Genomic DNA, 15,761 nt, shown 5'->3' on the forward strand with positions numbered 1-15,761 from the left:
CACTAGAAATGACAACCAAAAAAAAGAACAATGAGCTTCATTCACCAGTTTTTTCTTAACTTTGCTCTTGAGAAGGGCCCTAAGAAAATGTCTATGGCAGAATTGTTCCCATCCTTTGTGCTCTTGTCTACAGACTCCATTCTTACCTAAGAATAAATTCCAAATATGAAAACACTGGCCGGAATCTTCATGAAAACTGCGTAAGCTGGTTTCTTAAGAATGGCTGGTGAATTAGGCCCAGTATTTTTAACAGACCGTTGTGGAGGATAAACTGCAGGTTAGGGTGGCATTTTTGGCCTGTTCCTAAATCAAATTTTCTGTTCGACCTTAAACTGTGCTGCAGTTACATTCTCGTGCCAGTACACTATTTAAGGTGGAACGGAAAATTCGAATAATCAACTGGTGAATAATCCAAATTCAGCCTCGCGGAAAGAGGAACAAGCTAACAGGTTAACATTCCGCTGCCCCCAAATGAAAGCGTTCCTTTAAATCTGGTTAACTAACTAATAATGGTTTGTTTCGTATAATTATGACTACAGTAATGATTTTCTCGGTACACCACTCAGTTACTCGTCGAAGCTGTAACTCGAGGTTTTAAATTCCAGCGACAGGAGCCGGAGTGGAGTCCAGAAATGCCGGGGTCCGTCGCCACCACCAGGAGAAATAGCCGTTGGATAGGTCGTCGGTTAGGCTGATCCGTTGAGATTCCGTTAAATTTTGAATTTTAAAGCAGTGCTGAAATGTGCGCGCGGGCTGTAACAGAGCAATACTGGGGTGCTCCATTCCACACATATTGGTGTCGACTCGTATGAAGTGACGCTACACGATGGAGTCACATTAATCTCGATTCCAAAGCTAAATGAACTCAGCTGACTAGCGAGGGCTGGTTGTACCTGATTCCCCTCCGCTTCCTCCTTTGGGTGGGTACATGTTTGTTTTGGTTCTGGCAATGCTGCTTGATCGTAAGCCAATTTTTTAGTTTCAAATTTTACATATAATGTTGCTTTCCATGTTGTCTAAAGTAACACACAGTGTCGTGTGTCAGTTCTGAAAGGGTGCATTTTCAATACAGGATCCCTCTAACTCCGTGTGCAGGAGAACTTAACCGTTACTCTGTGGAATCGAGCAAAGCTTTGACTCTCGATTCAGGAACGCCTGAGATCGAAGAACCGATTCTTTTATGCGTCGACTCCCAGCACAGCATACAGCAGCTTTAATTCTAACCACATGGGTCCCACATGGGTTCACATCAACGTTAAGTAGAAAGTTCCAAGTGAACCCATTTATTCTTTTTCTATGTATTACACGCGTTTTACCTATTAGGATGCTAATGGCTTTTTAAGCCTTGTTTAGACAGTTTCTCCAGTCTTCCCCCAGTCTGTTTCTGCCTCAAAGTTTTTTGATCACAAAATAGTTTATATAATAATATAATAATTCAAAAGCTGCATAACATGTGAGAAAACTGGGTAACACTTTATTTGAAGGCTACATAAGGACGTCATAACACATGCACAAGCATTGAATGACGTATTTATGAACAGTTTATGCCTGCAAGCCCAATATACCATAAGCTGGAGTATATGACATTGTATTGACATAAGGGTTTTGTTGAACTACACAGAACTGCTATAAACTTCTATAAACTTCTCAGTTCCATGACCCTTCATAATAGCATTATAAATGGAGCAAACATCCATCACTTTACTTTAAGGTCCCATATGTCAATACAGTGTCATTTATTTCATAGAACATCTTGTCATCTTGTAGTTACTAGCATAAGCTGGTTGTAAATATACAAATATTGCCTTATAAATATTTAGTTCTGATGCATGTGTGATGTAGTCCCCATACCAACTATAGGCCCAGAGCACCTCATTGTTCAGAAGATTTCAAACTGGCTAACGACCTTAACGACTTCTATTCACGTTTTGAAGTCATGGACTCACACCCCCCATCCTCCACCCCCCACACCACAATACACTCAACCACTTTGAATTGCCCATCTGCCCCCTCTGCCCTCTCAGTCCAGGAGGAGGATGTGAACAGGCTGTTTAAGAGGCTAAATCCACACAAGGCTTCAGGCCCTGATTCCGTGTCCTCTGCCACCTTGAGACACTGTGCTGATGAGCTGGCCCCAGTCTTCACGGGAATCTTCAACTCTTCCCTGGAGTCATGCCATGTCCCAGCCTGTTTCAAGTCCTCCATCATCGTCCCTGTCCCCAAGAAACCACGTGCCACAGGACTTAATGACTACAGGCCTATGGCCCTGACGTCCGTAGTCATGAAGACCTTTGAACGTCTGGTCTTATCCCACCTCAAGTCCATCACCAACCCCCTTCTGGACCCCCTGCAGTTTGCCTACAGAGCCAACAGGTCTGTAGATGATGCCATAAACCTGGCCCTCCACTTCATCCTGCAGCATCTGGACTCCCCAAGAACCTACGCTAGGATCCTGTTTGTGGACTTCAGCTCTGCATTCAATACTATCCTTCCCACTCTGCTCCAGGACAAGCTCTCTCTGCTCCATGTGCCCGACTCCACCTGCAGGTGGATCACAGACTTCCTCACGGACCGCAGTCAGCGAGTACGGCTGGGGAAGATTGTCTCGGACACGCGGACTTTAAGCACAGGATCTCCTCAGGGCTGTGTACTTTCCCCCCTGCTCTTCTCCCTGTACACCAACTGCTGCACCTCCATCCATGACTCTGTCAAACTGATTAAGTTTGCGGACGACACCATCCTCATTGGACTCTCAGACGGTGATGAGTCTGCCTACAGGAAGGAGGTGGACCGGCTGGTGACCTGGTGCAGCAACAGCAACTTGGTGCTCAATGCCCAGAAGACAGTGGAGATGACTGTGGACTTCAGGAAAGCCACAAGCCCCTTGCCCCCCCTTATCCTTACCGACAACCCCATCGCCACTGTGGACTGTTACCGGTTCCTTGGCACCACCATCACCCAGGACCTCAAGTGGGAGCTGAACATCAGCTCCCTCATCAAGAAGGCTCAGCAGAGGATGTACTTTCTGCGGCAGCTGAGGAAAGCCAAACTGCCGGCCTAGCTGATGGTACAGTTCTACACGGCCATCATCGAGTCCATCCTCAGCTCCTCCATCACAGTGTGGTATACTGGGGCCACTGCCAGGGACAGACAAAGGCTGCAGCGCATTGTGCGCTCCGCTGAGAAGGTGATAGGCTGCAGCCTCCCATCTCTCCAAGACCTGTACATCTCCAGGACTGTGGGTAGAGCGGATCGTATTATAGCAGACCCTTCTCACCCCGCACACAGACTATTTGATCCACTCCCCTCGGGCAGGAGGCTTCGGTCCATTCGGACCAGAACCTCCCGCCACAGGAACAGTTTCTTCCCCTCTGCCATTGGACTCAAGAACAATATATTCACGTCACTTACCTCTTTATAACCCTGCCTTGGTCACTTTACTTGAATTGCACTACTCCACCTGCACTGTTGTATATAGTACTGTTGTACATGCCTTTTGTATTTTTATTTTTATTCATTCTATCTATATATTTGCATAGAGTATTTATTTATGTGGACTTAATTTTGCATGCCTATTACTACTTGTTTTTATGTTGCACCTTCATGCCGAAGCAAATTCCTAGTCTGTGAATCCTGTTCATTGACAATGGCAATAAAACTTCTTCTGATTCTGATTCTTCTGATATAGCTCACCTCTGAATGCTACCAAAAAATTGTGTGGCATTAAAATAGGCATGGTTTTTGTGGTCTGCATAATCAGGAATATCTACAAACTTGTTGAACTCAATGATGTAACAGCAAAATAAATAAAAATGAAGTACAAAGTAAAAAATTGAAATCATTATTCCTTTTATTTCCCCCCACATTCCACAGGGCAGATGTCCATCCACAGAGTGAGGGACTGTATCCTCTCAGCAGTCATTCATCTAATGGATCTGAAGTCTGACTTCTAGCAAGAGATGCCCATCTGGTGAACAGTCTACGGGTTTTCACATCTGGTGAACAGTCATTCTTTGCATATACATCAAGAAGATTACATGTTAATGGACACTGTATATATGTAAATACACAGTGCACTGTACATGTATTTATGAATATTACTCAAAACAGTTAAAGCGTTTTAAGAATAATGCAACCTCGATGATGTATGATACTGAAATTCAGAAGCTTAAAATGTCTCCTTTCATGATCATGCAGACTGGAGTGCAGTTATCTGTCTCAGATGTTTATAAAACATTATTGTTAATATTACATTATAGCATTATGTCAAGATATTTGCGCAGAGTCCACAGGCTGTTTGTGTAACAACGGACTCATCATAGACAAAAGTGCATTCTGTTCAAAACACACTAACTTTACTGGGCAATGTATTAAGAAAAGTTAACTATGGAGTTGTGAAGTCTAATCATAAAAAGGCACAACCTGGTTTATGGTCCAGCCACAGAAGGGTAAGCATTAGCTTCCAATACAAAAAATTTAAGTTACTGCACATCTATTAAAGTTGCAACTACATTTTTAAAGCTTGACTATGACAGCTTTGCTTACAGGCCTTTTGCTGTTTAGTGTCTTTGCCAGTTGGCACATTCACAGGAAAAGGATCTGTTTGGGGAAAATAATACATCTGCTTTCAAATGCAATCTTTTTATGATGCCCATTTAAAAGATAACACTCTGTCCCATAGATCTGATTCAGACACAAGGTTATCAGTTGATATGCTTATGTAAAGGTGCTGACAAGCATGAGCGCTGGAAACTGGAGACGCTAACCTCCCCTATGGCAAAGTTCATGTTTCAGGTTTGCCGTTTTATTTTCAGCAATTCCTTCTTTTTGTAAAGTGAGATACTTTAAGGCAATCAGTGACCACACCACTCAGTAAAATTAAGTTTATTTTACACTGTCCTTGCTTAAGTACTACACATTATCTTCCTTATTTCTAATTGAAATGTGCTTCCCCCTAGAAAATGAGTATGTGGGTTTAATTTTCAGCCCACAATAGGGCACATTTAGCTTTTGGTTCAGGGTCAATGATTAACAACGCTGTAACCAGCCAAGAGAAATTAAATCTACGTCTGGCAAGACTCGTAGGAGCCCATTCTTGATGGGAACAGTGAAAAATGCTGACATTTCTTTCCAATGGAACACGTGTCTTGCTACACCTAAAATCCACCCACTACACGCCCTTGAGCTTACCACTAATGTTAAGTTTTAATATATTACCCCATATAACAAGCATAACAAGTATAGATAGGTTGTTATTACAGTGGTATATGAAAATCCCTAACTCGCTCATGGAAGGATTCTAGAAGATGTCAAAGAGGAAGTCTGCAAGTGATTAGGGCCAGCTGGTAGGGATAAAATGGTAGGCCTTTGACACATGCTCCAATGTGATTTAGCAGAAAAAAAGTGGGAACAAAAAGTATTTATGGGCGATTTGGAACACTGCCACCTCCAAATACACATCACAGGAAGGGTCCAGAACCAAGGTAGAGTAATGCTCTACGGTGATCTGATGAGGACCAGAAAAGCAAAACCATATTTTAGTCACGATCAGAGATTTCATAACAGCAAAGTGACAGCCCCTGTGTGGCCCCTTCCTCTGAAGAAAGTGGATAGGGACATGTGGGCCTCTAAACTCATAGCCACAGTTCTAAAAGCAAGGAAAAACAGTGGAAAGCATAGAGAAGCAGATTTCTACCATGATGTTACTACCATGTCTACCATCCTGTCACGTTTGCGTAGAACAGATGACATACAATGCAAAACTGACTAAAGTAAATTTCATAGCTAAAATGGTGGTAGTAGCAGTAATAGCCACACTTTTGTCCATGTTATTTTAACTGGTGTATATGAGCTTCCATTACCTGCTACATACATAAGCCTTGTAAAACTGAAGGTGCAAACTTTGACATCAAAAATATCTTGACCGTTTGACTATATTTTGGGCAAGGAAGAATGGTCAATTTTATCTTTTGCCAAACTACTGCCATAAACTGACTTATTTCAATGAGAACAGAAAGGATCTGTGTACCACTTGTACCCTGTTAATGCTTTACATTTCATTATGCAAGAAACAATAAAACCAATGAATCCTCAAACTGCTTTCACTTATTTTCAAAGCAAATTTAATTACATTTTCTTTACAAAAAAAATCAGAACATTGATTACAAAAGCTATAAATATAAAGTGGTTTCAGACTTTTGCATATATCTAGGGCAGCTCATTGTGATGGGGCACTTGTCAATTTTGTAATTTGTTTAATTCCAACCTTCCAAAATACCAATAGGTTTGGAGCCCACAACGACATGCCTAATGTACAGGACAAAGACAGAAAGAAAAACGTTGTTCGAGAAAGCAAGCTCAGTTGTATGTTACATCACTAGGCATGTGCACTTTAAAAGAGGATAAGAAGTTTTTCATTTTCTTCAGTCAATATGGGGCCTGTGTGACTTTTCCGTGACTATTTACCAAGCTAACCCAGCTAAGCCTTATTTACACCCTTACCTAAAATTCTCAAGTAACTGTATCTGAGATCCAGAATGTGCTCAGGCCCTCCAGGGACAGACAGCAATGGTCTACAACATAGGTTAGAAAAATAGCTGGTGCTGAGCAAAACCACACAGAGTGACATATTTACATCTCAAGGATATGTAGAGAGACAGAAAGACTGGTACAGCAGGATGACGGATCACCGACGCGTAGGCATCAACAACTGTATAGCTGTCACTGCGTCTGGGAACAGTTTGTGATAAGTGGGGAGGGGCACATAGGCAGCTGTGATCATTTTGCCTGTAATGAAAGGAACAACACAAATCATATTTCAATAGGACATACATGTACTTTGATTACTCACACATCCAAGAGATCTGTGAGGTCATCTCTTTCTGAGAAGAGCAGGGCATTTCTTACCTGCAAACCAGCGTCCGTGTAGGGCACTGACAGCAGCCATGGCGGCAGGAATGGTGGGACACTTCACATACACATTACCCTGTGAAAGGGCAAAAGGTCAGTTATAAAACTGAGAGAAACTACAAAGGCATGGACAAGACCTGACCAGCTATGAGAGTTAGGCCATGAAGGGGAACTGCTCAAGCCTGAAAGTTACTAGGTTGATACTGCAGTACTTACTTGAGGAGAATTCTTGTCTACATATATGTGAACAATGCCTCCGTGTTTATTGCACTCTTCAATGACATCATCCTTAATTTCTGTGTCCCAGCCAGGCTCGTTTTCTCTAAAGCAAACCAAAAATAATAGTTCAGGTCCACAACATAATTTACCATTAAATTAAATTAAAATCCTTGACACGCAAACAGACAGTGTTGGAGAGACTCACGACTGCGGGTTGAACATGTTGGAAAGCTGCAGGCAGTGAGTGGCCAGTGGCTGAGTGGGGAGGTTCATAGCCTGGTTCATTCCAGTGCTGGGGATCAGAGCAGGGTTCGCTGTGGCAACACAAAGACAAATACTTTAAAAATCACAGTGGACCTTCTAACATACATCATCTAACAGTTAAGTGAACATGCTGAAGCGTTTAATTTCAGTACTTGGATTAAGGCTGTGAAGCAAATGTGACCTGAGAACAACCTGAGTTTTATTGGAGGATGTATTTACAACAGGAATGTCCTGACAAGGACCTGACTGGATCGAGATGATGCAATATCTATACCTTACGAAGTGCTATTGCATAAGGTTTATGTTTTATGACTACACTCCATTTGCATAATACATTATTTCACAGGTTTGCATAAAAATTATAGGTCACTGTACTTAGTTAGTCACCAGGCTTAGCAAGCGTGTTTAAGCAGTGAAGTCACCAAACTGTGCTGGAATTAGTGTAATGAAAAGATGACACTGTCACAACGTGCAGCCAAAAACTTATTTAGCTAGCCTGGAGATAAAGCCATTAATCTATAAAAAAAATTTAAATTCTTCATATACTGTTTACATTTTGAATGGTAGCCACAGAAATCATTTCTCAATTTGAGAACTGCTGTAACATGTTCAGCCATCCATCTAAACAACAGACCAGAGTTTTCCCACTTAATTCTACTAAATGCAGTACATTTCTAATTATTATTATTATTAAAAAAAACACTATCATTCAAAAGCAAAGGAAAAGCTTTCAGCCACTGTGTTTTAAATCAGTAGATGAACTGTTTGGCTAAAGCTAACAGTTTAACATTAGAGGAGTCGCAGTCATCATCTTCTACAGAAGATCATGTTATTTTCTGCTTAGTGAATGATGTGGACGCATGTTGGCTTGTCAAGATAACACTGATGAAGCAGAAACAGCTTTTTTAATTTCAGCCATCATATTTTAGCCTAGCTGGAGAATTCTCAGTTCTCTCAAACTTTAAGGCTATCGTGTTTTGCTGTAGAAAGGTAAAACATTACACAACAGCAAGACTTTTGAACTGAGGGTGCAGGGTTTGTAAGCTGTAGACAGACCTTTTTGTACCACAGAATTGTATGTTGATTTGGTACACCTACCTATACAACTACTAATCAGACTAAAATACCCAGTAGGTTGCGAGGCCAAATGCTGAAGTGTTCCTATAGTAACATATAATAACTTTAGTACAGTATAAATAGTATATATGTTTATATACAAGGTGAGTCAAAAGTCACAGGACACCTTTTTATCTAATTTTATTTTTTATTTTACTATCAACTTTTATCTCAAACAAACTGTGTATGCTGAGAAAATCCGCAACAAACACCACCGAATAAAAAATTAAAATAAGATAAAATGGTGTCCTGTGACTTTTGACTCACCCTCTATATTTAGTACAGTGTATGTCTCAGCGTGAGTATTTACAGCTCTATATGTGAAAATCACATCCTGCAAGTTATCCTGTTATTTTCATGTAATCTGAACGGAACATGCGTCTCATTCATGAAAACATGACTACTGGTACAATACTCAAGCTTAGCATTTGAGAACAATGGCAAATAATGAGGGAGGGACAGGGTCTTTAAAATCTGCAATTTGCATATTTTTCTTTTACTGACACACAATAGACACAGAAAAAACACAATGGAAAACAAATTACTGCATACTGGCTCAAATTCATTCTGGACACTGAAGTGTAAAGCTAATTGTGATGATGTGCTCATTAACAAAAGAATGAAAAATCCTCACCCCCAGGCAGGTTAGCAAATGGAAGAGATCCACTCATCTGCAGGGCCTGTTTTGCAGCAGCAGGAATCTGTAGCCCAGTACCTAAAAAGATGGTGATAGGGGGGCATAATTTAGTATGTAAACTAAGCTTTTCAAGCAAGATAAGTAGTACATCACTATACAAGCAGATACATAAAGCTTAACCTTAGACTTGTAAACTACACTAATCCCTACCCTCTGCAAGTCGGGCCATGAGCTGCAGGCGGCCTGTGGTGCCCAGGTCGATACCCGTTCTCTCCAGCTCATCGTTGTCCAGGAAGGAACTGGCAGATGAGGCATCTGAGCGCTCCGTCACATGCCCCACTTTCATTGGGCGGCCAGCCAGCTCAAAGCCATTCAGCTGTTCCAGGGCCTTCTTGGCACATTCTGCATCTGCAAACTAAAAACACAATCAACACAGATAGTAGACATCTACACAAAACCTGGCTCATCTTAGCTCAACTCATATAAGCTTCTAAACAAGACCAATAAATGTTATACTTACAGATATGAAGCCATAACCTTTTGACCTGCCTGTCTCGCTGTCCATCATCAACTGGATGCTTTCAATCTAATCAGGGAACAAGCAGACCTGACCTTGAGTGACATCTCCCAAATACTTGGTATTAATAAGATTTCTCCTTTAAAGTGGCAGTAAAATGTGATATGTTTGTGCAACAGCATGGCAAAAAAACAGTGATCATCTCACCCTGCCAAAAGGCTCGAAGATGCCTCGGAGCATGTCCTCAGTGATGTTAAAATGCAGAGAGCCCACATAGAGGCGCATCGGCCCTGCACCACCTTTTTGCAAGTTCATGGCGGCTGCTGCCCTGTTCTTCTCAGCCTAAAGCACAAAAAAAGATTGTTAGATTTCATATATGAGGAGCCAAATTTGAGTGAAGGGTCCTATACTGCTTCTACATGGAATTCTTTCAGACCTGTGAGATCTGAACGATGATGGGCACTCCCAGCACTCTCTGTCCTGTGAGCCCAATAGCGAGCGGCACAGAACTTGACTCCACAAACTCAACATAGGCAATACCCTTAGACCTGCGAGAGTACCTGTCTGAAATTATTCTCACATCATGCACCTTAAAGAGAAAAACAAGACATGTCAACACCACACCCACACAAATGAAAATACAAATAAGTAAATTCATTAGAAAGACATACCTTCCCCACAGCAGAGAAAAATTCCTCCAGGTCTCGGGGTCTAATTCTGGCAGCCAACTGCATGCAAAATACTGTACGAGCATCTCTCTCCTCTGCACTGATATTATCGATTGGCTGCCTGTGTGAGAAAACAGATAGAGAATCAGTTTCTGCATGGAGATGTAACTGGGTACAAGAAAATTAGAACAAGTTCAAATCTTCAGTGCAACCATGGCAGATGGATCTATGCCAATCAGCATTTAGGAACAGTGGTCTGTATTTATCAGTCTTCCTGGAGAAATACTGATGCAGTACTGAAAATTCAATGACATGATGAGACCTGATTTTAGATCAGTGCTCTTACTCTGAGATGCCTAATAAATGTATGCCAGTATTTTTATATTATGAATCCAAAAGTGCATAATCCTGTGTGTAATATTACAAAGAAACTATAGTTTTGCACAATATATCTATTAAATTATCCAATAAACACAACCCCTTATGCGAATCAATAGCATAAAGCAGAAATTTATTCAAGGTACCACAGAAGATATGTCATTTCACCTGACTGGGCTCTTGTCTTTCTTAAAGGGGCTTCTGCTTCGAGAGCGTTTGCGACTACAACAAAAACAGACAAAAAATGGGTTAGGATCTTTGTTTGAGGACAGATGTGTATGCTAGACTATTTCACATCACACACATTCAACAGGCAGCAGGAAACACTTAAGGAGATTAGATCATAAAAACCTTTGTTTGGTGGGTGGGCCAATCTTCCCTCCAGGACCACCGTTAAATTTCGGCCCCAAACTATGACATAAAACAAGGCCTTTTCTGAGCATTGCAGACCAGCCAGCAAACAACAGTAAGGGCTACTGCATACTGGTGCATGAGGGTTTGTCTCTTTCAGCTTAGCTGAGAGACTGACAATCAAGCTGAGCTGGTTGGAGAATATTCTGGGTTGTCATCATTGAGCATTGAACAAGACTCAAAATGGGAAAAGGCCCTCTTAGAACCAGGATGGAGCAGGTTACAGGTCTAAAGTTGCTTTTAACATTTCACCCACAAAACATGCTTAACTATTCCTTATATCATATCTTACCATGCTATGAACAACTACACATGAAAGACATGGTAGTATGGCATATGAGTGATATGGCAAAAATGTGATGACAATGTGACATAATTTATCATGATAACAATAAACATGATACACGACTGTTATTAAACAGTCTTTTTAAACTCACACTGTTAAACACTTGATTTGAGACATTTTCAAAAGCTACAATTTATAGAGCAGCTCACCAAGATCACACCTGCTCTATTAATGATGTGAGCACGTTTTTATTACTAACCTTGGCACTGTTTCACATCTGTTTCTACAAATGCAGGAGTCATAAATCATTTTTTAAAATATATTTCAACTTATATTATTAATGTCCATACTAAATGATAAGGTATGTCTATTTTGAAGTAAAATACAAAAAGGGTAAGGAGAAAGCATAAAGCTGTGGAACAGTAACTCACTAAGTCATAGTTATAGTCCTGTTACCACTCAATAGCCTGTTTGGTCTGCATTTAAATCTAAAGATAGCAAAACATGCAAAGCCTTTGAAAAAGGAAAACAGAACTCATTCCACCACCAGCTAATGCTCCAGATATTTATGTCTGGCTGTTGCACAGTGGCAAATGTGATGCATAGAAACACTGAGAAGAGTTATACTCACTAGGGGCTCTTGCGACCGCGATAGCGCCCATAACGCTCATGACTACGGGAGCGGCGGCGTTCTTTACTGCGAGAACGTTTTTTCTCGCGGCTGCGGCTCTTACGACGGTCCCTGCTTTTCTTACGATCCTTGCTTCTACTTCTGTGGTGATCTGCGCTTGTGCTTCGACTCCGGCTGCGTCTTTTCCTGGGTGGAGAAAAAAAACAAAACAAAAACATGTGGACCACCAATCTTACATCTATGCACTGATGTGTTAATGTACTTGCAAGTAAAACAATGGCTACTCACTTCTTGCTGCTTTCATCATGGCCATTGGCACTAGAGGACTTGCTGTCACCCTAAGCAGGGTTGATAGAAGAACATCGTGAGGACGGAGAGGATACATAGCAAGTCGTCAAAGGAATGGGGGAATGGGACAAGAGAAAATACAGAATATTTTCATTTAGAAAAACAGAATTCAAATCAATGGTTGTCTGTTACAGACAGGCTTCTACCAGCAGGGTCCAATTTCCCCCCTCAACTTCAGAAGGTGATTACCCTTTGCTTAACTACAGTGTGCTCTGTCACATATCAAGTCAAACTTAAAGAAACATAAGGAAAAGACCCCATCAAGTTTTGACCCCATTGAGTGGCAAGTTACAAAAAAGCCTTGGATTGGTAGGACCCCCTGGTCCAGAGTCTGATAGAAGCTGTACCCTGCTATTTTAAGCCTAAAGCTTGCTGCTAAGGACAGGGTCGCTAAAGGGTTTTCCAGAGTTGAGGCTGTCATTCCATGAGATCTTCACCCATTTGTGCAGTTGGACTGTGAGAGTGCGATGCCATCTCTGTCTCACATCTCGTCCTGAAGCAGACAGGGATTTACACGGCTTAGTCATAACGGCTCCCAAGAGACACGGCAGCAAAGTAATCCACAAAAAGATACCACTGACTTCCTCATGAAAAGATTTCTTAAATTGTGCTCACTGTACAGAATCACTATCTGAGTTAAATGTATTCTGCATCTGTTAAAAAAGAAAACAATAAAAGTAGCCTGCTCATAGTAATGGAACTAATCGACCTGGTGATGTAACATAATGTATCAGTATAATGGAGATTCCTATGTGCATAGGGTAATTTGTACTAGGAAGAAACATGAATTTGATTGATGCAAGACTAATGTTCAGGGCATGCAAACATCAAGATGCTGGCTTATTTGATCTGGAGATCATCACAAGAGACTGACTTGTAAGACAGTATTCATACTCTGGAATTTTCAGTTAAATCACTTAAAAGCTGCATGTGAAGAGAGTAATGTCATATAACATACTACTGCTCTTAAAAATGTTGTACTTTATGACTTTTGACCCAAATACAACATTTCTTTGTGCAAGATGTAGTTGTAATGACCTGCCAGCTATCATAACTGCAACAAAAACTATTACAATGGATAATGGCTTTGGTAAAGCAGCGCTAAAATGTGAATACTGTCTCTGATTCATGTCAGGTTATATCCTTATTTCATCCACTGCCATTCAACCTTGACACCAAAGAGGTGACTGGATGTTCTAAGATGAGGGTCTTTTGATATTTGACCTAAGGGATCACAGTACATCAATACATTCCGCAATGACCACCTTACTTTTTTTCACAGTTCACACTGGAATCAAAGGTGTATTCAGGGAAGTAGAGGTGAGATATCATTAGGCAAGTCTATAAAAAGAGATAGATGGGCATTTATTTGTAATTCAGATTAATTGCTGAAACAACACACAAACAACATCAATCTCTCTACCACTCAGATAGAAAAGTCTTGTCAGTGAGGCATATGCTATCAAATAAAGGACTTCCGAGTTGCCATATTGTAACAGCTACTCAATCAATGTGCAAAAGAGCATTAGTGCTGACTAATGTGAATTGAAACACGCCAGTTCAGTCACCCACCTTCTTGTAGGGAGCTTCGAGCATGGCCTCAATATCAAAGTCGTCAGCCATTTGTTACCTGTAGGTTGAATCAGAATACAATCATTTTGGATTCTGAAACTAGACATTCTTCATATTAAATGTGCAACCTAAAACGAGACCTTTCTCAGCCTTATCACTTTAAGAGAATTAAGCATTTTAGATTGTTTTCATGAATTATCAATGTTTTGTAACTTAGGTTAGTAAAAGTTATTCTATCTTTAGTCAGCACAAAACTGATGCCAGAGACAAGCAGGGCAAGAAAAGTCCAATTGAGTTAAGGTTTCTACCCAGCTACCTTTAGTTCTAGCTCGTCATCGGAAGAGTTACTAGTTATACAGCTGCAATAAGATATTCAGGTTTCTGATAGAAATGTTAGATATTTAGCATCCTTCTGCATTCACTGGCTAGCAAAAACATTTCAGAACAACACATCCCAAAAGACCTCCTCAATGCAGTTGTAGTTTTTCCAAATGTTTCTCCCATGTTCAAGATAAATCATCAAGGGGGTGGGGTTCTAGTCTTTAAATCAGATAACCTCACTCTAGAGACATCAGCACCACTGTAGGATGCAAGTAGGCATGTTTACCACAGACAGTTGGCTCATTCTTATTCAAAGACATGATGCTTTGAACTTTGTTGTATATTCCTGTACTGCAGTAGGGGTGGGTGCATACCAGGACTGGGCATCAGTATATATTTATCATTATCAATAGGCTTTTCTGATCATACGATATCAGCGGGGCTCCCATACCACTAGTCAGTTAGTTAACCTACATGCTTCATTACAAAGAGAACAGAATTAGTCCCGTTTATTTGATTTAGTGAAGTGCAGTATGAGAAATGTTGAGTTAAAAGCCATTTTTAAAATGTGGCACCACTGGTTCATTTTTGCCTATTTCAAATGATCAGGTGGCAGAACAAAATGACACACCGTGTGTCGAGAAACCTGAAGTATCGTAGTACTGTGTTTTTGGCTTATCGTTCACCTTGAATGTGTAAGTGCGGGGCTAAGGCTCCGTTCCGTCAGTTCACTGTGGGTAACGTTATTGCTTCACGTGTTATGCTATCAAGCAAACAAAGGTAACGTACATGGTACTGCCTCGTACAAAGGCTACAGATACAGGGATACATGTCTGCAAGGTTCTCACACCTTCAAAGTGTCTACAACAAATCCACGATAGCTACAGCTTACCGGTGCCACTGGTAGGTTAATGTTAACAGCGAACAAAATAAGACACGCATCTTCACTTTTTCAGCACAGACTTAACGGCAGCTAGAGGCTAAGGCCTCTGGCATGGGAAAAGCTCAGTTAGCTGTCCTCGACTGACTTTACTTCTCCCGTTGACAGCAAAGCTGCGAACACATTTCAAAAGGGGGTAAAGCTACATAACGAGCCCCATTAAGAACAGTTTAGGAGAACAAATACCAACCAGTTTGCTAAAAGGCCTACACTCCTGCGTGTATTTCCGTAGGACGTCGCCGCGAAATCGGCTACGCTGCTGCAAACGAGCGCTATTCACAAACAGCCAGCTAAGCTAAGCTAGCTGGCTAATGATATCCAACTCGCTTAGGCTCTTTTCAGTCCACCAGCTAGCCTGAAGCGGTAACGGCCTTTCCTTTGGTTATTGTACCCCCGTTATAAGCGATGAGGCTAAACAGAACTCGGGATTAACGCATCCCTCTCAAGCTGCAAAGCAGTTAGCTACTTAACCCAGCTAGCTGGCTACACTCGTTTCTATGCGTTCAACGACAACTTCCTGGATATCGCACAAAATGGCTGTGTT

At 41.2% G+C, this 15,761-nt stretch overlaps 2 protein-coding genes across 4 annotated transcripts in view; one reads left to right on the forward strand and one right to left on the reverse strand.

The window, feature by feature from the left end:
• Nucleotides 1–6,095, forward strand: part of csf1b (colony stimulating factor 1b (macrophage)) — a 35,702-nt gene extending 29,607 nt beyond the window's left edge. For 2 of the 3 annotated variants that reach the window (XM_017721939.1, XM_017721941.1), the window contains one exon: nucleotides 3,874–6,095. In XM_017721939.1, coding sequence (XP_017577428.1) covers nucleotides 3,874–3,946 — 73 coding nt within the window. In that variant the 3' untranslated portion in view covers nucleotides 3,947–6,095. The remainder of the gene's footprint in view (nucleotides 1–3,873) is intronic. The other variant, XM_017721940.1, reaches the window with a different exon arrangement.
• A 4-nt stretch (nucleotides 6,096–6,099) lies between these two features.
• rbm39b (RNA binding motif protein 39b) lies at nucleotides 6,100–15,761 on the reverse strand. The gene is made up of 16 exons (XM_017721938.2): nucleotides 15,408–15,761; nucleotides 13,957–14,014; nucleotides 12,325–12,374; nucleotides 12,037–12,222; nucleotides 11,060–11,119; nucleotides 10,877–10,930; nucleotides 10,334–10,451; nucleotides 10,099–10,251; nucleotides 9,870–10,004; nucleotides 9,666–9,731; nucleotides 9,356–9,560; nucleotides 9,143–9,223; nucleotides 7,334–7,442; nucleotides 7,126–7,231; nucleotides 6,907–6,985; nucleotides 6,100–6,786 (listed from the first exon to the last, which is right to left on the reverse strand). The coding sequence occupies exons 2-16, from the start codon at nucleotides 14,005–14,007 to the stop codon at nucleotides 6,686–6,688; spliced, it is 1,554 nt and encodes a 517-aa protein (XP_017577427.1). The 5' UTR covers nucleotides 14,008–14,014; nucleotides 15,408–15,761; the 3' UTR covers nucleotides 6,100–6,685.

This window comes from Pygocentrus nattereri, chromosome 29 (genome assembly GCF_015220715.1).
Source record: "Pygocentrus nattereri isolate fPygNat1 chromosome 29, fPygNat1.pri, whole genome shotgun sequence".
NCBI lineage: Eukaryota > Metazoa > Chordata > Actinopteri > Characiformes > Serrasalmidae > Pygocentrus > Pygocentrus nattereri.